At 39.0% G+C, this 24,966-nt stretch overlaps 1 protein-coding gene across 3 annotated transcripts; it reads left to right on the forward strand.

Moving 5' to 3' along the window:
• Positions 1-601: 601 nt before the first annotated feature.
• Positions 602-23,429, forward strand: SLC17A5 (solute carrier family 17 member 5). Of its 3 annotated transcripts, XM_080585448.1 has the most exons (12): positions 655-799; positions 1,053-1,143; positions 3,736-3,932; positions 5,178-5,411; positions 5,918-6,005; positions 8,464-8,550; positions 9,771-9,889; positions 10,743-10,901; positions 13,358-13,490; positions 15,147-15,294; positions 20,144-20,234; positions 21,720-23,429. In XM_080585448.1, the coding sequence occupies exons 3-12, from the start codon at positions 3,840-3,842 to the stop codon at positions 21,855-21,857; spliced, it is 1,290 nt and encodes a 429-aa protein (XP_080441574.1). In that variant the 5' UTR covers positions 655-799; positions 1,053-1,143; positions 3,736-3,839; the 3' UTR covers positions 21,858-23,429. The 3 variants fall into 3 exon arrangements, with proteins under 3 accessions (XP_080441572.1, XP_080441574.1, XP_080441573.1); XM_080585446.1 differs by lacking the exon at positions 1,053-1,143 and having other exon boundaries at positions 602-799; XM_080585447.1 differs by lacking the exons at positions 655-799; positions 1,053-1,143 and adding an exon at positions 1,281-1,425.
• Positions 23,430-24,966: the final 1,537 nt, after the last annotated feature.

A 24,966-nucleotide genomic window follows, 5' to 3' on the forward strand; every position in this document is an offset into this window, starting at 1 on the left:
CAAGTGACTCAGCACTCGGCCCTGGCACGGGCACGGCTGAGCAGAGGTGGTGTGCGATGGAGCAGGCTGTAAAACTGCAAAACTCTTGTTAGCTTTCACTGATGTAGGCCAAAGAGGTTGGAAACCAGTGTTTCAGAGGGAGCAAGCTTTATTGTGTATGTTGTGTAATTTAGATGGGAAGAGCTTTATTATGTATGCTGTGGTGCTTATTCACTTTATTATGTATGCTGTGATGCTTATTCATGTATTTATATTGCTGCGTTTCCAGGCTTCCCTCTAGGAACTCTGCAGATGAACAGCGCCCGCTCTCCAGACACTACAAATTATTATTTTAATGCCCTTCAGGCGGAGGAGCGCTTTGCGGTTACGGAGAAACCAGCCCCAACCTCGGGCCTGCCCTAGTTTAGAACCGATTTCCAGGGCCCGCACCCGTCCGGGTGCTGCAGGCGGGCACAACTCTCCGCCTCAGCGCCCCGTTTTCCCCAAGGGGGGCTCCGCAGCGACCTCCTCGGCCAGCCCCGAGGGCGGCAGGGAAGGAGGGGCGGCCGGCGCTGCCCTCACCCAAGATGGCCGCTGAGGGCCGGCGCCCGGAGGGGCGGAGCGGGGCGGGGCGGAGCGGAGCGGGACCGGCTGCGGGGCGGCTCCGGAGCGGCTGCGGGGCTCCCGGCCGCTGCTCCCGGCCACTCCGCGGTGGCGGCCGGCGGCCTGGCGCTGGGCGCGCTGCAGGGCGGCGCGATGGAGCCCGACGAGGGGGAGGACCGCACGCCGCTGCTGAAGGAGCCCCGGCTCGACGGAGCGGGTGAGGGGAGCGGGCGGCGGCGGCGGCTGAGCCCAGCCCGGGCTGCGGGGCCCGGCAGGGGGCGGGCCGGGCCGCGGCGCCTCCCCGGCGTCGTGTCGCCATGGAGCCGGGCAGGGCTTGGGGTGGCTGGTTCGGCGGGTGGGGAGAGGAAGGGGTGCGGAGGAAAGGCTGGGGATGGTTACGGGGTGGTTGGGGGTCGGGGCTCGGCGGCGGAGCCGAGGCGTGCGGGGTGTTTTTACGATTCGTGTCCTAGGAGAAAGCGTGAAGGTGACAGCGAGGCTGTGAGGTCCTGCAGCGCGTCACACAAAATAACCTGCTTACCGAACAGATCCCTTACCGAACAGGTGACTGCAGCTGGTGACAAAACGACATAAAAGCTCCAGGGTCAGATTGTAGAGCAATGCGCTGCCAGCCTTGCACAATGTGTCGCGCTGCAGCTGAGGTAGTGCACCTCACCCACAGGGAGAAACACAGCACTGAGCAACTTCCTTTAACTGCCGTGCAGCTCGCGGCGCAGACCTGTTTCCTTTAGTTGCAGTTTAAGGCTCTCATTCAGTCATATCTTTTAAACATGGTCCTGAAGTCAGAATTATCTCTAGATGTAGCACCCGTGGCTACCGGTCAAGGTAAGATCTTCAGCATCATGGTTAGGTGCCTTAAGCTTTAGGGGGGACAGCAGTGTCTCTTTGCCAGTGAATGTGGTGGTGTCCTAAAGAGGTGTGTAACCGAAAAAAGTCTGGAATCTTCTTGAACCTTCTGTCACCTTGACCTAATATTCTCAGGTGCTGCAAACGCACTTAGTAGGAAGACATTAAAAAAAAAAAGCCATTAGTGGTCTTAAGTTCTTACACATCACCTTTGTGGAGCTTGCTCTCCAGATGAGGTGTGTACCAGTACAAGCCTTCCAGAGGCAGAATAATGGACATTGCAGTTACGTATGCTTTCCAAGGAAAGGTTATATCATAAGTGCCATCTCAAGTCTTCTATTATTATTGTTTAACCCCAGCAAATATAGGAACAACAATGGAAAGGTTAAATAGCTTTACTTGCAATTATATTCATTGCTTTAATTTAAATGACTATACATTCTCTATTGAAGGGAAATTGCTTTTCAAACAACAGCAAAGGGCAGTGAAGCTACTTGACTTGTTTTTCTGCAGTAAGCACTTCCTGCTCTTGGCGCCTGTTGTTTTGAAAGCAAGCAATAAAGTCTTGGCTATATGTCATTTTAAAATGACATAAAAGCCAAGACAAATGAGAGCAGCAAAGTCTCCTTTATGTCATTTAAAAAACAGGTACGCCTTTTTCAAATGCTGCCAAAGCAAGACTTGCCATTACTGTACGTCTGGAAGACGTTTTACGTATTTGCATAGTAGCCTCTCTTGTTACTCATTTACTAAAGAAGCATAGCAAATACTGCCTCACTGTCATTTTAACAATTTGTTCAGCCTTAGTGAACTTCAGATAAGTTTATCGGGGACAGAGACCTCCAAAAAAAAAAAGGCAAAGTTCTACAACTTTCATGAAGACTGCCGTCTCAGAAAGGCTCAGTTGGTGCCCCTAAAACTAAGGGATCACATAGGCTCATTACAGGTTTCTAGAAGGTTTCTGGGAAGAGGAGAGTTTTTAGATATCTTGTCCCCAGGGAATGCTTTTTGCTTCTTACTGCAGATCAGAGAATCCAGTCGAGACATGCTGCAGCTGCAGATTGGGCTCCAGTCAATCCTGCTGTTCATAGATCTCCTTGTTCTATTCAGAATTTAAATGCTGAATAGTCAGAGAAGCAATCGCTGCAGACTGAAGTAGTATCTGCAGGTGCTGATTGCCAATCCTCCCTCAGTTTCAGATGTCCAAGTTATAAAATTTTCTGTTATCACCACAGCTTCCTCACGAGGGGAAACTCCACCCTGGAACTATTTGTACATTCAGCGGATTCTTCATGTCATTTCTCAACAGTTTGACATTTCTGCTTTAGTAGCTGTAGGCATCCCCAGTTTGAAAAGAGTATCTGCAGAGCTGTAATCTGTATTTTGTGTATAGCCTCCCAGCTGAAACACATCTCAACTCTGATCCAAATCTCCTGGCACTGATCAATGATCTCTGCCAAACACTGCAGTGTACTACTGTTGGAGGAAATTTATAACTCTGTTACAGTGCGAAGTCTGATATTTGGGTGTAAACAGCTGACAGTTGGTTTAATGCCACCATACAGGTTTAATGCTGAATCTAAGACCCATTTTCCTTTGACAACCTCATTATGTAGTGACTGCAAGAAGAGCAGAAGAAATTGGACAACTGGGAAACTGCTACAGTTCTGCAGTGCCTTGACAGTGTTTGCCATTCTTTTTTATGCTAGTTTTTTTTTTTTCTTTAGGCAGCTATTAAGAAATGCGTATTGGTTTATAAACAAACATACAGAAGGAAAACTTGTCCTAGAAAACAGCCTTACTGGCTGTTCTTTAATGCTACTTTAGGAGTTTCGGTCCATCCTGAACCATTTTCAGGTACATAGAAGGCTTCCCGATGGCTTCCATTTCTTTTGTTTTTATTTTTATTTTTTAGCATGAAGTTTCAGATTGAATAATTATTACTTTATGTTCAAGAGGACTTTCGAATGCTTCTGCATCCATTTCCACAGACCACACACCACACTTCCACTGCAGCCCCTGCACTTGTGTGCACAGCTACTGGTAGTCAAAACCAGAATTATCTTTGTTTCACACATCAGTAGAAAAATGTGCATTATTTTTCCGCCCTGGTCTCCACCCATATTGAGTACACTCCTTAAGACTGCAATAAGTAACTTTTCTTTGTTATTTTTTCTTACCCATAAATTTCTGAGATTATAGTAAAAACTGCTTGTTACTTGTTTTTGTTTTTTTTTTTTTTGGATGGCTTGTGTTAAAACAAAAACTTGTTATTTATTCTCCTTTCAGTCCCTGCCTGCTGCTCAGCTCGCTACAATCTAGCACTGCTGGCCTTTTTCGGGTTTTTCCTTCTGTACGCATTACGGGTGAACCTAAGCGTTGCTCTGGTGGATATGGTGGAACCTAACACAAGCTTAGCAAAGAATACAACTTCCAACGTGTGTCCGGAGCACTCCTCCACCATAAATACTCCTCGCAACACAACGGTGAGGTCTCAAACATACCGTTCTGAAACGTGGCATGTAAAATTGTTTTTAATAAAGTCTGTGATTGATGAGTCATGCGTAGATGGCAAGAGAACTGGCGGCTCGTTACCAGATGGCCTTTACAGTGCTGCTCTTTTAAAGCAATTTTTGAAAAATAATAGCTTTAAATGGCTAGCTGATTTAGAAGTGCTGTGCTCAGGGTAAGGCTTTTTTTTTTTTTTTTTTTTTGTAACGTACGTCTTTCTGTGCTGTTCTTTACAAATTAGCTGGTCTGACCTTATAGATTATTATGACTCACTGTTTCATATGCCTGTGATCCAACTGTTACTGTTACATCTGCGTCAGAGCTCACATCACTATCTACGTTTGCTTGTTTTTGTACAGCCTTGAGAGTGTGAAATTTCATTTTAAGTTAACTAACATGCAGTGTTTTTCTCCTTGCTTCTTTGATCGCTTTCCCTGATCACGATTCTTGTCTTTATATCCTTCACCTCCTCGCTTTCTGTGCAGTAATCCTTAAAATCACATTTCTTAACTATGAAAAGTTGTCTTTAAAAAAGGCTTTGTGAATTTGGACATATATAATCTCACTTTATAACCAAGGTTTATTACTGAGCCCTCTTGCCCTCTTCCTGCCTTCGTTTTGTTTGTTTGGAGGTCATTTATTATTTATCATGAGCAAATTACCATTGCGCGCTGTACGGGAAGAAGATTCTCCCTCATCACTTCTGTGAAATAAATGCTGCTCATTTAGGTGCTCATAAATAGGACTTTTGGAAGTGTTCCCAAATTTTAAAATCACTTCCTTGGGCAACCATTTATGGCCTCTTGCTGACTTCTTTTATTGCTTCCTTATCTCAGTCATCTTTGCTTTATTGCTTTTCTGCTAAACTCATCTTCCTCTGCCAAGCTTGTACTGTTCTTCCATCTATCCTTGCGTGTCCTGTCCTTGGTTGTTCTTTATATTAAATTTAAGCATCTGCATCTCCTTGTTTGCTTTTCTCTCTGTAAGTTTTCTGCATGAAAAGCCATTTTCCAGAGTGCGACAGGATGCCCACACTGTGATACAGATGTGGGATTCACATTTCTTGTGTACATTACGGAGACCCTACGAAGGAGGCTATGAAAGATTTGTAATGAAGGATGCATGAAGGACTAACTAATTAACCAAATTCATTTAAAATATGGTCAGAGAAACTACAATCTTGAACTTACTACATTTTGGGTTTTGTTTTCTCTTTTCAGGGAAAAAAGTATTCTTGGGATGCAGATACGCAGGGATGGATCCTTGGTTCTTTTTTCTATGGCTATATCATTACTCAGATTCCAGGCGGATATCTTGCAAGCAAAATCGGAGGGAAGCTCTTGTTGGGGTTTGGTGTCTTTGGCACCTCGGCGTTCACCTTGCTTACTCCCTTAGCTGCGGATTTGGGAGTTGGCTACCTCATAGCTGTCCGAGCCTTGGAAGGACTGGGAGAGGTAATCCTTTTTCTCTATGTAACTTGGAAATATATCCTAATAACTCATTGATAAATTATAGTGATTAGACCCTGTGGCTGTTGGTATGCTGGAGTAGTATACAGATTGTTTACTTTTGGGTAGCTTAATTTTACTTTTTTGAATAATTAACAAATTTTCCCTATTTTTTAACCTAAGCTTTTTTAAAAAGAAAAAGGATAATTCTAGTTTTGTCTCAACTGTCTTTACAAATCAAACCTTTCTCATTTGTCAGAACCCAGGAGTTCAAAACAGTATCGTTTGTATTCTTGCAGCCTTTCCAGTATATGCAGATTCAAAAGCAGGAGAAATTAATTTTGCCATTTTACTGTCACACCTTGCATGCTTATTTTTAAGTGGTTTCTTGCTAAGCAAGAAGCTAACGGATTTTACTACTGCTTTTTAATGAAATATTCCTTTGAAACATGCAAACTTGAAGCAAGTTTTAAAATTGTTACTTTTCAGCAGAATGGAATTTTGTGTTCTAGGGTGTTACCTTCCCAGCTATGCATTCGATGTGGTCTTCTTGGGCTCCTCCACTGGAACGCAGCAAGCTCCTCAGCATTTCATATGCAGGTGAGAAGTTCCCACGCTGGTAACAGGATTATACATTTTTACTGCAGTAACAGGGAGGATTGACTTAAATCAAAGGGATTTATGTTATCAATTTTAATCAGCATTTAATCTGGAAAGCATAACATTGAATTAAATCTTGCTTTGCATTCATTATCTTCATTTTTTTCATGGCTTTTTTAGCCTCCAGAAACGGTACTGATCTGCAGTGAAGTATGAACTTCAAACTGTGGTATCAGGTGGTACAAAGAGTTATTGTGAAGTTGATTAAAATAGAAGATACTGCAAATAAATGAAATACAACAGCAGAAATAAAATGGGTCAGAATCACAGGATTATTATTATTTTTTTTAAGAAGATTGTTTTGGAGGAACTTGAGGAAGAAAATATCTGAGGTCCCAAGTATTGCTGCAAGAGCAGCTTGTCAGAGATCAGTACCCTCTGACAATATTCTTTTAGATACTCCATGTGCGGAGGGTGTAATGTTTAATACAAAATGTACTTATTTGAATATATTTGATGTTACGTGGGATTTTTTGATTTACAGAGTGGGACAAAATGTACTGAAAACATAATACAGCAAAGTATAGCAGTCGCAATATCCAGTTCAATTGCAATACCAACGTGATTCCCATTATCTGTCTCTGTGATGTCTCTACCGTCACGACGTTGGGTGTCTGTTTGCTGGGAAGGAATGTGTGGGTTCAAGCCAGCTCGAGCCTGTTGCCCTTTTCAAAATTATTTTGGTGGTTGTTCGGTTTCTATACTCTGTGTTGAGCTGTGTCACATATTAACTCCCCCGATGGTGGTCTAGCTAACTAAGGGGGATATTCACATGATTTTAGTGAGCTCAGGGGGAAACATTTACACCATCAGTTGATCCACTCAATTGATAGAGCTGTTTGCCTAAAGCAAAGGCTACCCCCACAGTCCCCTTTGTGTTGAGATAGCCAGCTTTCTTTACAATGGCTCTGGTCAATCACACCCTGCATTATTCCCTGAGCATGGTGGACAGTCATAGGGCTATATCATGTAAGCAGTGACTGCAGTTTCTAGCGAGTCTAGTAGCTCACTTGTGCCAACAGGAATGAAGCCTTAGACCTTTCTTCTTCCTATTTCCACACTTCCCTCCTAGTCAAGTGTCTCATTCCTTCCTGTGTGCTATTTCAGACACTCATCAGACCCTTCCATGACCCCCTTTAACCCACCTAATGCATCAGATGGTCTTTTTTTTTTTTTTAATATCTATTTTCTGCCATATTAGTGAGTTAAATCTGCCTGAAAAGAAGTCTGTGTTTGAGAGCCAGCATACAAGATAAGTAGAGTACAGAGCTGGGATTGACACTTACTGCTTTTAGCAGTTAGGAGCTTCTAAATTGACCCTTTGTGAAGCCATGTACTAAAGTATAGGTGAGAAGAGGCTGTGACCTTGAACAGCAGGCATGGATGGATAAGGCACCTTGTGTAAACTTAGCAAAGTGTTTCCCTTTCCCTCACATTTTCATGGTTGGCAGTCAAGTGGTCTGTGGCTTAGAAAGTCATCATCCTGTTGACTTTCTAAGTGAACACATGACCGAGTTACATGTAGTTATTTTGATTTGTATTTAACATAAAGTATGTGGTTTTGTTGTTTTGTGGTTGAAGCTTTCTGCCTCAAATAAAAATTGTTTCCATAAAGGAGGAATCTGGGTAGCCAGCGTATCAATAAAATCTAATGTTTTCTGAGTTGAGGTTAGGTTTGGAAAAGCGATTGTATAATTAACATTAAGAGACAAGGTTTGATATTTATCACCAGTTGAAGGCTCCTAAGTATGTAAAAAATAGGGGTGCTACCTGCCACCCTTTTCAAAACATATCGTGAATTACAATTCAAGTATAGTTCGTTCCTGCTTTTGGCTTGTATCTGAACTGGAATCTGCTGATCTTTCCCTTATACTTTGCCTGACCCTACATGCTGTCAAATTCAGGGTCTGTGCAGTTAGAACCTGCTGGCTGTAAGGATGCTTTCTGGCTTTTGTGTCTAGCATTTCTGTTTCAGTGCAGCTAGTGGGAGTTAAGGGCAATGCAAATTGGTTATAGAAAATCAGAACATTATTCCCCCCCTCCCCTCCCCGGGTCGCTGATTATACTGTGGTCAGCTCCCTCTGAAAGGTCAGTTGACTAAGTTGTATTGTTTTCAATGTATTGCAGCCGCTACATTTTCGGAGATGAATGTGCCAAGAATGCTATCTCATTGCCTTCTGCTTGTTAGTTTGGCTGTGTAGGACCTTGTGACTCCCGTTTCCTTGCAGGTGCCAAACCAGTTTATTCTGCCTTTATTTCTTTCAGAAAACACCACCCTCTGGTGGTGGTGACAAATCTTAGCTGCATGGTTTCTTACAAGAAAATAAAATAAAATAGCTGTGAAATGCTACTTAAATTAAAGGGTCTAGAGATTATTTATTTTTTTATTTTCTGGTAGGTGCACAGCTGGGAACTGTAGTCTCTCTGCCACTGTCTGGTTTAATTTGTTACTATATGAACTGGGTTTACGTCTTTTACATATTTGGTAAGTTTTTTCTTTTTTTAATTATTATTCCATATATACAATCCATATACTTTTTGAAAGCTATGGTATATTGTTTTAGTATGTCTTATATGAAACTTTTAAGTTTTAAAAACATGTTTGACATGTAGGGCTGTCTTTTTTTTTTTTTTCCCTTCCTGGGAAATTAGAGGTATTTAAAGCTAAAAAAATTTCTTTGCTTCCAATGAGCAAAGATGTCTCAGAGTTGGACAAAAATTGGCACAAGTCAAATGTTCTCAGCCCTCCCACCACTCGGAAATAACTAGCTGGAATTTCTTATTTGAAGTGTGAAATTGAGTTAATAACTTTAATCCCAGGAGCAAACTTCTACTGTGAGTGAAAGAACGTCTGAAAAGTTACTGCTGTTTTAAGTGGAAACTCTGTGAAAATTTCTCTAGCAGTCACAGGAACCCTGAAGGAATGCCCCAAATGCAAGGCATAGCATGTTTTTCTGTGAGTTATGTTCTAGAAGAAGTTCAAACATAAAATATTTGCTCATAGGATGTCATAGGTGTAGCATGATTTATATAGGTTTGTTTACGTTTCAAAGCTGTTTCATGCTCTGCACAGGGAAAAGAGAACCAGAATAAAAGACAAGGCTTACACTTTCCTCAGCAGAACCACCTCCAATTTTTGTATAATTAAAAATGTTCAAAACAGAACTAAACAAAATGACAATGTTTAAGTGAAATTAAAATACAGGTAATTTGAACCAATTTTTGGAAAGCTAGTTTTTTCAGATGACTGTTCTGGTGCCTTAGCTTAAAAGGGAAAATAAAGATCGGCATATTCATTAAGCTATAGGTAGTGATTTTCTGTATGCGTGTGTGTATGCAAAGTGGTTCTTTTGTGATTAAATTCCTCTGTGTGAGCTGTATCATTTATGGCTGTTCCACGTGACTGAAAAAAGTACAATATGGATGCGTGTGTGGCTTTCTTGCTGTATGAGGCACTTCCAGGAGGGAGGAAAGGGGGAGGGGGGGGGAACTTCCTGCTTAGTCATCTTTATTACTTATAAGCGGGTATTGTTCCCTTTGAGGAGCTAATGTCTTTAAGTAGATAAAAGGTTTTTTTTCCAAATACCCTAATGTAATTTTAATGAATGTTATTTTTCTAACTAAATCATCCAAGAGCATTATTCACTCAATGTAATTGCTCCTATTTTTATTTCTGCCTCTTCACCCATCTTTTCCCAACAATAGGTGCACTTGGCGTCTTATGGTTCTTCTTCTGGATGTGGCTGGTTAGTGACACACCAGAAACTCACAAGAGCATTTCACATGCTGAAAGGGAATATATACTTTCTTCTCTAAAAGATCAGGTACAGCACTTTGGTATAGTCATGTGTGCTTACGTAAGAACCTAAACCTCAACTATTGTTGCTAGCATAATGCTATCTTGATGTCTAGAAAAATGTCCTTAATTTGAGATAAAGGCGGAACTTGTCAAAAAAAGAAAATACAGTGCAGTTGTATAAATGAGAAAATTGGTAATTAAACAAAGCATTTGTAGTAATGCTTTTTGTCACAGATGTTGTGGTGCTTTTTAGTAAAAAGCTCAGGTCTATCACGTGTCATTAAACTAAACATTGATCTGGATCATGTCTTTAAAATTCACAAAACAACATTTCCTACATGTATCTTCTACAGGAAGAAAGAGAGAGATTACTGTTTGCAGAGAAAATGTTTTGGAAATGCTAATGAGCCAGTTCCTAAAGCGTGCATAAGAGTTTATTCCTATGACTGGGGATACGTGTTTTTATGCTGTGAAGCTGGCTGAGAGATCAAAGCTAATATCTAGGATTGAGTAGGAAAGATTTAGCTAAATGCATAAGGAGTGACTTTAAATATTTAATCATTCAGGGTGAAAGCAGGAGGTAACAAATCTCAATAAGGGAAAGCTTTTTTTTTTTATTATTCTGATTATAAAGTGTAATAGTTGGTTTACAATACTAAACAACAGAGCAGTAACATACATTAGTATACCTTTAGTGAGAACTGAACACAGTAATTTCGGTTTTGCTGGTGAATTCTTCTATTGACATACTCATGTCATGCCTTTCCGAATGAATGATCACTAGATTTGGGTAGGATTGTAACACCTGTAGTAACTGTTCATCTTGATGTCCTGATTATTCTTTCAATTTTTTTTTTCCTCTGCCTCCTGCTTGCTAGCTTTCTACACAGAAATCTGTTCCCTGGAGACCTATGCTGGAGTCCCTTCCACTCTGGGCTATCGTTGTGGCACACTTCTCTTATAACTGGACTTTCTATACACTTCTCACACTCTTGCCCACATACATGAAGGAGATCCTGCGGTTTGATGCACAGGAGGTGAGATAAATAATTCAGAACACGGTGACTATATTCTTAAAGAAACAGAATAACAGAGATCTGACATGATATTTAGAATGGAGACACTTGGAATGTAAACTAATAGCTGGGAAATGGTGAAATAATTCCCCATAATTAAGCAGATAGTTCTACAATGTCGTGTGCATTGTCCTTTCAACTGGATTTCAGGATTTATTTGATATTTAGCTTAACAATAGCTTTTCAGCTCATTTTTTCTGGTTGAAGATATGCATTGCCCATTTCTAACTACTCTGATTTAAAATGATAAACATAAAAAATAACTGTAAAAAATATTTCTCAGTTACATGACTTGCATGACTGCCTCAAATTTAATAGTGTCTTTTATGGCTTCAGAAATACTATCTACTTCTTTTTTGCTCACTCATAAAGGAGAAAATTTTCTTTTAACTGAAAACTAAGGGCATCATTGGATAAGTGACATTTTAAGTATTTTAAGGAGGAAAAAAACACGCTTCAGTCTGATTGGTTCCACTTCCAAATTGTTATTTTCCTTCATTTCCTCAGTGAGTAGCAGAGGTGCAATACCTTATTTAACAATAGGATGAAACAAAATCGTAGACTTAAAGTCCAGAGATAGTGCTTTTCAAGGATTTTATTTATTTTTTAATGAAATGATTTATCAGATAAAAATTAAAGGGTTGAAAACGTTTATATGGCAGTTAGTTGACTCTCCTTTTTCTTCTTTCTTTAATGGAAAAACTTCAGCGATAGTGTCTCCAGTATAAGCTGGTACTTCTCAGATAAAAAGGTCCTCAGTTAGAGATTTCAAGAAGCTTAGCAGAGTCTTTTCCTGGCTTAACACCTGAGACTGGTTTAGAGCAAAATGGAGATGCACACCATGCAAGAAGGATGCGATGCCAGCAATCTTGTAAGGAAAAGATGAGGAATCTGTGTTAGAAGAGAAGGTCGCAGTCAAGCATACTACAAAAAATGGCTGGAAAAAATGGCTGAAGTTGCTCTTTAGACTCCTTATTATGGCTCCCTAGGGAACACCTGAGTAAGCATCTGTGAAAGGCATATGTTACTCAATGCATGTATGTTGTAAGACTCCGTTGCCTTAAATGCCAACAGGTTCTGCAGTGGTTTCCTGTGTCTAAGGGTTATGTTTCTTCTTTTTGGAGTGACTCCATTAGTGCTGACTATTGTGACACATTAAAGAAAACAGAATTTAAAAAAAAAAATTGCATAATAATGTCAAACTAGCTTTTTTTGCCACACATTTAGTTGTAAATTCCATTAGTGTGCAAAATGTTGTGCAGTAGCAACTGCGTAGTCCACTAGTTTCCATTCTATAATTAAGGGATCAGTTAAAAATTAATGCTGTGTCTTCGGACAGTGCTTCACAGTTACAATAACAAAACGAACAAACCTTTTATCTTCTATTTTTTCAGAATTTTAGTTGATATTTTTGAAAGCTGAGCATTGGAACCCAGCAGGCAACAGCTTTGAATGCAGATAGAGTAAATTTCGGATGGAGATGCATTTGTAGTGTTGTGTGAAATTAAATGTCCTAGGGAAGCTTTTACCTCTTCTTTGCCAAATACACATTTTATATTAGTGTATAAATGTTACAGTGTTTCTATCCAGTGGCTATACAGATACCTCTTTTTAACCTCAGTTTAGGTCAAATTATAGTTCAATTATCAATAGTTACTTTTAATAGCATGGAAAGGCTGAAAACTGATGCTGCTCAGTAGAACTTGTGTTACCCTCATCAGAAAAAAAGCAAGCATAATTGGGCAGAAGTCACTAAACAGCTCTTGTTTAAAGAAATGGAGGTTACCAGGTGACATCGGTGTAAGTAACGTCAAGTGCTGAGTAATAGCTTTGCTTTGGGATCATAGGATGTCCAGACGGAATCTGATGAAAGTCTTAATTCTGTATCTTCTCTGATTACAGCCATCATCAGGTATGTCAGCAGATAGTTGTGGGATAACATAACATTGCAGAGTTGTAGCAGTACAGAACCCTGAGATCACGGATTCCACAACAGCTTTCAAAATCCTGAACAATACTTAGAGCTTCCACTTACCTTAGTAACTCATTGATTTGAAACTGGTGTTTCTGGATACTTGCAAAATTGGGTTAATGACCACAAGACACCTTTTTTGCATAGTTTCCTTTTTCCTGACCAGTTGCTTATTTAAGCCTTTGAGTTTTTCAGCTGGCTCTGTTGGTAGTTATGGCTCAAGTCATGCAATGAAGAGTTTACGCATCAGTAACTTGAAAATGCTTTGCCTTTTCTGTCCCTAGGTTTCTCTCGTGGTAAAACCAACAATAGTTATGTGGAAGATGTTCTTGACGCTCCTGACTTAAACTCTGTTATTGCTCCAAGACAAGTGATTTTTCAGCACATTGAACTGTCATTTCAGTGTTCTAACTGTGGTTTTGTTCTTTTTTAATCTCCTTAACAGAATGGTTTTTTATCTGCTCTACCTTATTTTGGCTGCTGGTTATGTATAATTCTGTCTGGGCAAATTGCTGATTATTTACGGGAAAAACAGAAGTTGTCCACTGTTTGTGTTCGCAAATGTTTTACCCTAATAGGTAAGTGCGAGTACTGTCTCTTCAAACATACCATGGGGCCAGTCTGGGGAAAAATTAAAGCTTTGGGAGAGACGTGTGACAATTTGTTGTGAGATGAGGCAGGGTTCTGCATGGCTTGAGAGGAGCCACTCTTCAACAGTATTAATTGTGTCCACTTCATTAATTGGAAGTAGAACTAAAACAAGCAGGGTGTTTTTTCATTCTGCATTGCAATCCCCACTTCTGAAATTGGGGAATGTACTACTTTTGTTTCCTGCTGAGAATCGTTGAACAAGTGCTGTGCTGCTGCACTTAATATTTGTCATTAAGAAGGCAAGAGAGAATTCATCTTGATGAATTTTCATGAAATTTCGTGAAATATAACTTCAGTATTGCAATATACTAAGCACTATAGCGGTATAGTAAAAGGTAGTATATCTGCAGAGTTTGCATTCCACAGCTTTGTGTAGGAACATCTTTTTTCCTTTTTTTCTGTCCTGGTATATTCCAGAATTGACACATTGACAACATTCCTTGGAAAGAGCTTTAACAAGTATTAAACTTTTGAAGACTCTTCTAGACCACAGGTTGAAATGGAGTTTGTAGACCTGATTATTTCTGGAAAAGATTGTACCTGGCTTCTGTTGGTCCATAGAACTTATGATTTATTGTTTTTGTCAGTACTTAATTATTTCAAATATCATGTTTCTTTGCCCTTTTAAGGTTTAGGTAATGTCAGCTGGAGCCAAAGTGAGAATACAAAAGAGGTGTAAACTGTCCCTTGAATTGAAGTAGTAATTAAATTTCAAATGAGAACAACTTTTTGTCTATACGTTCACATGTATTGTCCCTAGCTGCTACCAAGCTGTTTAGATGCTTGTTATTTTAGCAAACTGGCCTCATACATCAAACATAGCCATTTTTGCTAATAGCTTATAAATACTGTTTATTTCACTTTACTTCAATGGAATTATGAATGGCAGAGACAGGTGGAATATTCAGTGAGTGCATTCTTTGGTTTTTCAGAAGAAAGATTAATTGTAAGAGATGCTTGACAAAATTAAAGGAGTTAGACTAGAATAAATAATAAGTAAAGACTGAGATGAATTAAAGATTGAGGTGTGTATTCAAGTGGGCAGGACAATGATGAAATTTACTGCGCTGCTTAGAAACACTGCCTGCAGCCTCTGAAGTTTTTACAGTTGTCTTTTGAGGGTGAGCAAGAAAAAAAAAAGCAACATAAATACTGTATCTCTTTTAAATGACTAAAAAGAGATCTGCAGAAGTCAGTGTTGGCTCCTGAAACCTGGAGATTTAAATGGGAATAACTTCTTTGCAGTGCATTGTTCACCTATTGGTCTCAGTGCAGCTTCTGTTACTTGTATAATCATAAATACAATGAACTTGTGAAGTCACTTTCAGTGGTACCATTGGCTTTCAGGTGAAGCTTGTTCTTTTCAGCTAGAGTAGGATTTTTCTAGTCTGTCCAACCTTTCCTGAGACAGCCACAGGTTTGCAAAACATCTGCTCTTCCTTGCTGGCCTACTGTAACGCACATAGTGAAGTGCTGGATTCTGTACACTAGGTGGTGTCGGAGGTTGTATGCATACATATCTCAGAGCCTCTTAATGTCTCTCTGGTTAAAAGTCCCCTGATTCTAAAATTTTTGTTTTGAAGGAATGATTGGACCTGCAGTGTTCTTAGTAGCAGCTGGATTCATAGGATGCAACTACGCGCTGGCTGTTGCATTTGTGACCATATCAACAACACTAGGAGGATTCTGTACGTCTGGTTACAGCATCAACCATCTGGACATAGCACCTTCGTAAGTATTGCTGAAGTAATTGTTAATGTATGACCACATCTATTGTATTCCTGGAGTGCCTGGGAGCTTTAGCTATTGTATTGGCCATGGTGCTGTACAGACCTGGAATGTAAACAATGACAATGACTCAGGTTTACAGTTTTAAACGCTATTTGCAAAAAGTGCAAGTTTGGTAGAGAATATGATATGAACAATAACTTAGCTCTGTAATTCAGGCTTTTTTTTTTTGTTTGTTTGAAAAGCATATTCTATATACTAGTATCAAAATTATATTTGGAGTAGATGACCTGTTATCACTAGATGATAAATCTTGCATATGATTAATCCAAACTACTCTTAAATGACTTTTAAAAATAGAAAGTTAGACTACAGTTTGTATTTTCTGCCATGTTACAAATTCAGAATCTGACAGATCCATCAATTTCCTGAGAAGCATGAATACACATAGATTCTTTTGAACCTTTAAATAAGCATGCATTCTTTGCGCTGGTAACAGTCAAGTACTTTGCTCTGTTGTTAATTTACCTATTTGCAGTAGCACTTAACATATGAGCAGGGTCAAATGACTTTATGACCAAAGAAAAGAGTGCTTATATACTAACCTGTAAGATGAAAAGAGTTTATCTGTGAGTGGAGAGGAAAAAATACTTTGTAGAGATGTTACCTAGGAAAAAATCCTTAATATCTGGGCAAAGCTGAAGGTGGCATCCAGGCTTTGGTGATTGAAAGGATGGTGGTCAGGTCTACAATGATGAACAAGATTTGACTTAAGAGAAGGATATGAAGTAGTGGGACTCAAGTTAAGCTTGACAAATTAGATTAGGTAGCAAGCAAGATAGAAGACACCAGTGTCTAACTATAAGCAGCGTATACTCTGAACTGAACAAGAAAGTAAGAAGAATAGCACCTGTGCTACGCTTTGTTTAATATCAAGTAGAATTATGAATGTAGAAGGTCTAGTTAAAGCTCTGCACCTGGAGGATTATGGGGCCATTATGCAACTTCTGTTTCACGCTTACCTGTGCAGAGCTGCAGAAGTTGCTTTTCTAAAAATGTAAAACATTGGCTAAGAGCTACTTATTTTATGTCTGCGTGTTTAAAAACGCGAAACACAAGCATTAACATCGAGACATCATTTCTGTAAACTCATTAATGGCAGAACTTGGATGCACAGTTTTGATTTCCATCCTTGTCACTGTGCATTGCAAATTAGTCTTTGCGGCTAGAGAGGGAGACTGGCATCCATTCCTAAGCCCTCTACCTGATAGCTGTAGTAGTTGGAGAGCATGTAATGGCTGAGGCAGGGCGTTACAGGAGAAAATAAGGGTCACATTTAAGGTAGCTGAACACTGCTCTCGGGAATTCATTCTTTTCATTGCTCTGTCAGAGTTTACATGTGGTAAGTCAGTTGGATCAGGCTCTTGTGTCTGTGAGGACTGTTTTCATACCCTATAACTTCAAGAAGCGCCCATCCCTCTTCATAACTAAAGAATTCTTAGGAGAGCAGGTTCCTGAAGTGTAATATGTAATGGGGGTCTGCAGCAGCTTGAGCCCAATCTTAAACATATTAATTGGGAAGCTAATGTTGGATCCAGTGACATTAATTGAGGCCTCACTGATTTATTACTTGCTTTCTGGGTATGTCTCTTCAAGTTCTGAAGTCTAGTTTGCAAAAATGGAAGTACTGAGTGTTAACCAAAGTCAGTGGGAGCTGTGCTTTGAACATAATGTTCATAAATGTTCTTAAAGTGGGATCCTGAGGATCTCAAGTCAGTCATTCAGTAGGTGCATACATTCTTGGCCCGTGTTTTCAGTCCCAGTCTGTAGGATGGCTATCACATTGTGACATCCATCTCTCACGAGTGTTGTGAAAATAAACTAGTTTTACGAAGAACTCTACTGGAAAGCTTTTGGGATGATTTAGATGTTGAAAAATGCAACAAGAAAACATCATGACATGGTGTGCATATTAGCAGACATAGATCCACCACGTGGAGTGCTGCAGTATTGCTCGACTCCCTCTCTGTTCTTTCTATCCTTGACAGTCATGTTTATTCCTTTTGTGTTTAAACCAGGCAGGTTTTTCAGCCCTTCTTTCCTCTCAGATAGTCCAAAGGGAGCAGACTGGTTACAAGTCTAGGAGAGACTGGTGTCTCACTCATAGTTCAGGAACTTGGACCTGATGTGGGCAATAGCAATGAATGTCTGCATTTGCAGGAAAGCTTTACTGGACAGGAGGAACACAGTCAGGGTAGAGGCTGTTTTACTGAAATCAGTGAATCTCTATTCAACACATGCATGCTTTAATTCAAGGAAAACATGTCTAAATGGAGACAGAGAAGGAAAAGAGCATCTCCTTGTAACAAAGGTCATAGGAAAAAAAGAAGTCTTCAAATACAGAAATACCAGGAAGTTTAAGATGAAAGGAAAAAGAAGTCCTTTTTCCCCCTACTTAACTTTTTGCAGGTGTCTGAACTTTCTTGGCTGAAATGGCCATGGCAGACATTCACAATTTAAGGGATAAACTTTGCATAACTGTAAAAATCTCAAAACAAGTTCTGCATGAAAGCATGGAGGAGACCTCTGTTAAGAGTTTGCCTTCTTGATTTATTTATTTTTCCTTAAAACATGTTAGAATAACCAGAAGTGATTCAAAGCAATTTCAAAACGCACTTAACGTCTCTATTTGCATTGGTTAAAAGTAAGCTGACTAGAATAGCAAAGGGTCCATTGTTGCTACTAAAACTTGCATTATACCAAAGAGATAATGATTACATTCTCAGGAAAAAAACATGAATGAAAATACTGATGCTGGAAGAAAAACAGTATTTGCTCTGTGTGTTTGGTTTCAACACACATTTATTAGGCCATCAGTGCATTGAGTTGCTGGAGGAGGGAAAGGGGGCATTGTTCTTGTGGGGAAAAATGTTTTCTATTCTAGTTGTCTAAACCTACATCAATACATTGCCCTGTTTATAATTTTTATTATCTCTGTCACCATGAGCCCTTATAGTATTCCACATAATGAACACCTCACATCTTTTTTTTATTTTTTAATCAATTTTTTTACAACTTAACCACTCTTCAAGACAATTTGTATTTGCTTATCCCCACTATGCCATGAGAATTCGACCAATAACTTACTATTAGTCTTGCTCTATAGATGTGTCTCTTTCTTTCCCATTTCATATGGGAGTCTCCGCTGCGCTGAGGGAGTGGCATAGCAGTTATCTGCATCAAACAGCAAGTGCTATCAAGAATGCAACCCATGTCAGGAACAGCAGGCAGAAACAGGGGCATTTAGCCAGTAATTAATGGCCAAAGATCTATGTGACCAGAAACTATTAAATTGTGTTTAAAGTCTGTATTAGCAATATTGTAGTGCTTAAGCATGTTGAAGACAAAATGCATTTGATTCTACCTGAGGGCTTTAAATGGAAAGGCTTTTGAAGGAAGTTTTTATACTTTCACATCAGCTTTATAAAGGCATATTAATTCTTAAACACTCTAATGGAGAAACATGTTACATGCTTGTTCATGTAAGAAATAAGAATCATTCTAATTACAGCAGTGGAGCTCAATCTAAAATACATTACCATGCTCTAAACTCACATGTATTGTTGACTTTAAAGAGACAATTGACTCTTGTCAGGGGGAAAAAAAAAAAAAACAAAACATGTTTTCTGATGTTATTGGACTGGGTACACATCATAACCTTTTATAACTATGTATGGTTGAATTCTCGTGTTTTGGTAAATAGAATGTCAAAGCTATGTCCCACTCTCTAGAGATGAAATTATATTTCTGCTATGTGGTCATTTGGTCATTATTAAATCAATGAGGACACCATTTCACTCTGTTAAACAGCCCAAACCAGTAACTGGGAGATATCCCAATTTGCCAGTAGTAACTACAACTGATACTGGTATTCCGTATGATTCCTCAGCCAGCAAGCCCCCCTTGAAGATCTGAACCACAGGGATCTATACTCTGGCGGTTGGAAGGTCGAGCTCAGACATAAAATGTCTAGCTCTTCTTTCCTTTGAGTCTCTCTCACAAGTCTGTGCTTGTGCTACAGTTTCAAACGTGATTTTTTGGTATTGCAACACTTCTGTGAGATGTCTAATTGCACAGAGAAGAAGTGCTGAGACTCAGCTATTAAGCAAGTTACCAGTTTTTCCCAGCGAGTTTTTATGGCCGCTGGTGCATATGCATGCGCGTGCGTGATAAAGCAACGTGTGCATGGAGCAGGAAGCCTCGGAACAGAGCTGCAAGAATGGCAACCTGTAAAACGGGTTGAGGCAGACCCATTTCCCATTGGCCTTGACCCACAGAAAGCTGAAGGGAAGAACTGCTGCAGAGCTCTGCAAACTCCTTTGGAGTATCACTCCCTAGTGTAGTGGAAATATCCATCCAGATGAGTGATAATTGCCTTTTTGGCAATGACACCTGCACCATCTCTTACTGTTGCCAAACAGCACTGTCATACTCCTTGTTGTCTTTCCACTTCGAGGCATGCAATGTTTCTTTTTTAACTTTTTCAATGGATCCATTCCAGACAGTTTGGTTGTGGCTTAGCAAAGGGGATGTGGTTTTGGATTATGGATTCTAAGCAAAGCCGTGAGTAATTTAACTTAAATTCTGTAACTGGCCTCTAGAGAGTGATGGCATATGGAATGAATTGCCAACGAGGTGTTATTAGAATAGTAAGCTATTCCCACCTGAATATTTGTGTTTTAATTTGTCTGTGTAATCAAGATGAGGCCTGTGCGATCTGATTAGGCAAAATTGTTTCCGTGACTGATAAACAGGATAAGTTAATAAGCCTTGATAATAATTTCTCTTACAGGTATGCTGGGATTCTTCTTGGGATCACAAATTCTTTTGCTACTATCCCAGGAATGGTGGGGCCAGTTATTGCCAAGAGCCTTACTCATAATGTAAGTCCATTTACTTTTTTTTTCAGTTACTATATTTTTATCTCCATTGAATGTCAATTCTGTCTTCTGAAGTCTGCAGTCATTAAACAGAATTTGGAATATACATGCAAGTTGTACTGTTCTGTTGCTGTGAACAGCTTAATTCCTAACTTTGATCACAAAAATAAAGATACAGCCAAAGACCTGTGTGGGGCTTTAAAATTTAGTGATTCAGCCCTTATATTCTCTTGGAATAAAATGTACATTTGTATGACGTGTTAGGATTCATAGTAGGTTAAAACCAACCAGACAAGACAGTTGTGGTATTATTGTAGCAAAGTAAGACAAGCTCTTACTTGTTTTCTAAAATTGGTCTCATATGAGGTTCTGAGCTGTAAGGTCAGCATTTATCAGATGAACCAGAAACTAGATTCAAATGTGCAGTTTTTATAATGCACCCCTTTGTATGGACATTGCATGATCCGGATGTTCCAAGCAGTGTTATTCTTGCACCTAAATTGGACAGTGTTGGATCTGACCTCCAAGATGGCTTAGTCAGACAAAGGGTGATTTGAAGCAGAAAAAGGGAGAGAGAAGTTGATTACTTTTTTTAAATCAACAATATGAATTATTCTAAAATCATTTAAGAAAAGAAGGTGTGCAGAGTAAGTTCATTGATGCAACTGAACTTTTGGAATTGGTAATCACTCCAATCATTTCCTTAAAAATAATAAAAATATGAGTTAATGCATGAATGCATAAATTAGGTTCTTCCAAACTCTTAACAAGTGGTGTAGATTTTTTATTATTTTTATTATTATTATTTTGGTAGGTTGGGGTTTTTGGGGGATGGATTGGTTTTGTTTTTTTCCCCTCATCCTAATGTACTGTCCTGGTAGTTTGTTCTTGTCATTTACAGGTTTGGTACAGTACACATCTGTAATTTAAAAATAAAAAAAATAAAAAGTGTCCTTAAGACATCTATATGCATTTCTTCTTTATTAAAAAGAACAGATGCAGTTCTGTGCTACCTGGTTTGGGTATAACTAACGTATGTCTAAAAAACTTACAGTACTAGAAGAGAAGCATTGTAGTCATTAAGAAAAACTTACTGCTTAGCTTAGAGGACTTCAGCTCTTGGATGATCTGACCAGAAAGCAAGGTAGCGTTTTCCCTTATGGTAATGTTCTCGGTGAGTTTGCATAGCCTTCACTTCACGCAAAGATGGCTTTAGATACGAAGGCTGCGCATCTCAGATGATAAACTGATCCAGATAGTCCTATCAGAATTAGACTATGTAAGTTGTATTGTTAAACTGCAGTTGACTAAAATGATAATTTGTTCTTTTATGTTTGTAATGCTTTTATGTTGCTATGAAGTCAAGATGCATGGCATTTAAATAGGCATGTGCCACAGCATCTGCTTTAAAAATACTTTTTTTCTGGAGTGTGGAGCTGTAAATTGACTGCATCTTTTCTTTTTTTCTTTTTTTCCCCCATTTGACAGAACACTGTGGGAGAATGGCAGACAGTTTTCTATATTGCTGCTTCCATTAATCTATTTGGAGCAATTTTCTTTGCATTATTTGCAAGTGGAGAAGTTCAGGACTGGGCAGTCAGTGGTTATCACTTGCATCGAAACTGAAGGAGACGTTGAAAATACCAAAGCTGTGCTGAATCCCAATGTGCTAGAATTATGTGACCAGAAAAGTGCCTTCCCTACTGATGCCTAGGAACCTTCAGAGCCTTTCAGTTAAAATATTTTATCTGTGTATCTTTTGTACTGAAAATCATTTGACATTATGTGTGTGCTATTTCCTAACAAGAAACTACTTGGATTAAATAGAATAGACTCATGCTAGAACTTGATATCAAATAAAAGATCAGAGACAGCGTTTTAAATCAGTGTGCTAGGATCCATTTCCTTCCAGTTTTTAATTAATATTTTCTGAATTAATGTGTAGGCAGATGTTTGCTGATACTGAAATGAGAGGAAAAAGCAAAGTGATTATGTAGCACTGTGAGGAGGAATGGCATGCAAAGAATTGTACACAAAAAAAGCGGTGTTTTGATTTCCATGATGAGATTGATAGTTTTTCGCTCTTTAAAAAGCTAAAAGATTTCTAGTTTTCTACAATCTTTTATAAAGCTTTTATTTTGTCAGTGTTTTAATTGATGTCTAAGAAATGCACACTTGATTTTACTCTATTTTACGCACAAGTTTTCAAACAGAAACATTCCCTGTTTCAAGAATACAGCTTCACAATTGATACAAAGCAATGAGGAAGTGAAATACGCAGTTGTGACTGACAGAATAAGCCACGTGTTACTGTTCTCTGTAGTGCAGGTTTTTTTAAATAGGCCTTATTTTTATTCAGCTGTGCAAAGAAGAAGCAGTGCAACTCTGGTTTAAATCTAGGCAGTGTACAAGAATGAACTAGAAATAGAGTATCTGCATGTTTACGTGAAAATAACTTTCAATTTGGCGGTTCGTTTTTGTCTGTTAAAATCAATGCAGTGGAATTATTTCCTCTTTTACATAGATATATTTGTCAGCTTGTCAGTGTAAATGCAATAAAATAAGGCCATTGTAGGGAATAAATGAGGAAAATCAGTTCTCCGGTAGCCTTGTTAGTCAGATAAAAGTAGAATAAAAAGAACTAGTGCAATATCCTGATGCTATTAATCTCCTGTCAGCATAGAATTTGACACTCAAGAGCATCCTTTGCACGACAGGCAATTAAATGCCACACACTAAGATTAAATTAAGTGTATGAAAACAGTGGCTTAGTTAAGAACAAATGGCTGAGTAATCTTGTAGTCACAAAGCAAAGGAAAATTCCTGTGCCAAAGATTCCTGGATTGGAGCAATTAGGTAAAAAAATAAATAAAAAATAAAAATCACTGGGCTCTGGGTTTTTCATTTACCACCAATGCAAAAGAAAAGCCCAGTACTAACACTGCTCCAGTGGAGCCTACCTTCCTTCATTTCTAGGAAATGGCATCTGCCTCCTCTTTTTAGCTTTAGCCATTTGGTTTTGACCTTCCTTGAAGTGTCATGTTCTCTGATGGTGGAACTGTGTTTAAATCTGTGTTTGTCTGCAGCATTTCCACAATAAACAGTGTGAAGTTCAGATGGAAATAGTTCAGTGAGAGTATGTTAAGGCTATATTGTATCTTTATTGTTTCCGCAATAAATGGAACGAGTATTTATTTACCTGTGCATCTGTTGTTGAAAATAACCATCTCCCTGAAGTTAGAATACCATCTTCAAATTAAAGTATGCTGAACAAGATTGGTGGCTGGAGTAAGGAATGGTTAATGTTTTCCTGAAAAATTACCTGCTTCAGGAGTTTCTTGTCTAACTCTACAGGTGAGTACAATCTTCCGTCTGACACTATATTAAAAGTAGTAATTTTGATTTCTGTCCACAGAAGTTTATACTTTCTCAGTAACCTTGATTTTAAAATTATAATAACAACAAAAACAAAACTAAATAAGCAAAACATTTTGGGGTATAGATTAATTTATGCTGGCAAAATATTTTCTGCTAATCCTTTTGGATGGGCTTTCTGAGCTGCAAAGTGCATACTGCTGGCTCATGTCGAATGTTTCGTCCACCAGTACTCCTAAGCCTTTCTCTGTAGGGCTGCTGATACTGTTTCTATTGTATTGTTATGTTACTGTTTGCACAGCCCTCTTGTTCAGTGTCACCTCTGTTCAGAAATGTTTCCCATGTTCTGTATTTTCAAAAGTACTGATGTTTTGAGTGCCTACGTTCTCAGTTCACCTCTTGTGACACAGGATCTTGATTAAAACTAGGCAGTTTCTTGTGGTGGCTGTTTTTTCCTGAAAAGAACATCCATGATTATTTTTTGCTGCATTTTTTTAACAGATGTACCGAAGTAAGGAGGTGTGCTCTCCATTCCATCGAGAAAACTCTTATTAGGATGCCTTCCTGGAATGAGGGAAGTCGTTTCAATAAACAGATACTGTCCATTTCAAAGCAGGAGTTGAATCACTGCTTTGGGAGCAAGTTTAAGTGTTTCCAGGTACTTTTAAGTGCGTTCTCCTCAATGTCTCCTCCTGACACGGTTCTGCTTAAGTATTTCTTGGAGCATTTGGTGCAAAGTTCTACCAACATTAGTACCAGAGATGAAATAACACTTAGCAGAATATCCTACAGCATGCGATAAAAGTATTGACCTGTGATCTTAACCATGCTCTTTTACAGTCTGGAAAAGTGCCTTCATCAATCTTTTGAAAAGACGAAAGGCCACAAAGTAATTGGTGGTTTGTTTGTTTCTTTTTTTTCAATTCCCCATTTCTTTGTTCTAAGGTACCAACTGTTAGTCATGCCTCTTAAAGTCTGAAGTATTTGCCACCCAAAAAATTAGTTAATTCATGTAGGCTTTTTAAGTGCTAAACTAGTGAAGGTTTATGTAACTTTTCATACTATATAGGTATCTGTGCATGGTGCTTCCCCAGCTACGTGTTCCCCTGTAACTGGTCACAGCTGTATTTGCTGTGTGAAAGGGTCCTCTTAGTTAATAGTTAATAATCCCGGCAGTTGAATTCTCCTGTGTTGTATCTTTTTCTGGCTTCTTTTCTCAATCACTTATTTATTTGCCAATTTATTCTCTTTACTTTCTAAGAATGTTTGATTCCATGATAAATGAACTAACCTCTGAGTCTAACAGGTCTAATGATTTTAACATTTGCCAGGAAGGGAAGCTGTAGGTGAGGAAGTCTAC

This window comes from Anser brachyrhynchus (genome assembly GCF_964034855.1).
Source record: "Anser brachyrhynchus genome assembly, chromosome: 3".
NCBI lineage: Eukaryota > Metazoa > Chordata > Aves > Anseriformes > Anatidae > Anser > Anser brachyrhynchus.

Coding starts and splice junctions, on each gene's coding strand:
- SLC17A5 (XM_080585446.1), top strand. CDS start 736: ATGGAGCCCGACGAGGGGGAGGACCGCACGCCGCTGCTGAAGGAGCCC. Junction 3,933..5,177: donor ATACTCCTCGCAACACAACG/GTGAGGTCTCAA, acceptor TTCTCTTTTCAG/GGAAAAAAGTATTCTTGGGA. Junction 10,902..13,357: donor TGCGGTTTGATGCACAGGAG/GTGAGATAAATA, acceptor TCTCCTTAACAG/AATGGTTTTTTATCTGCTCT.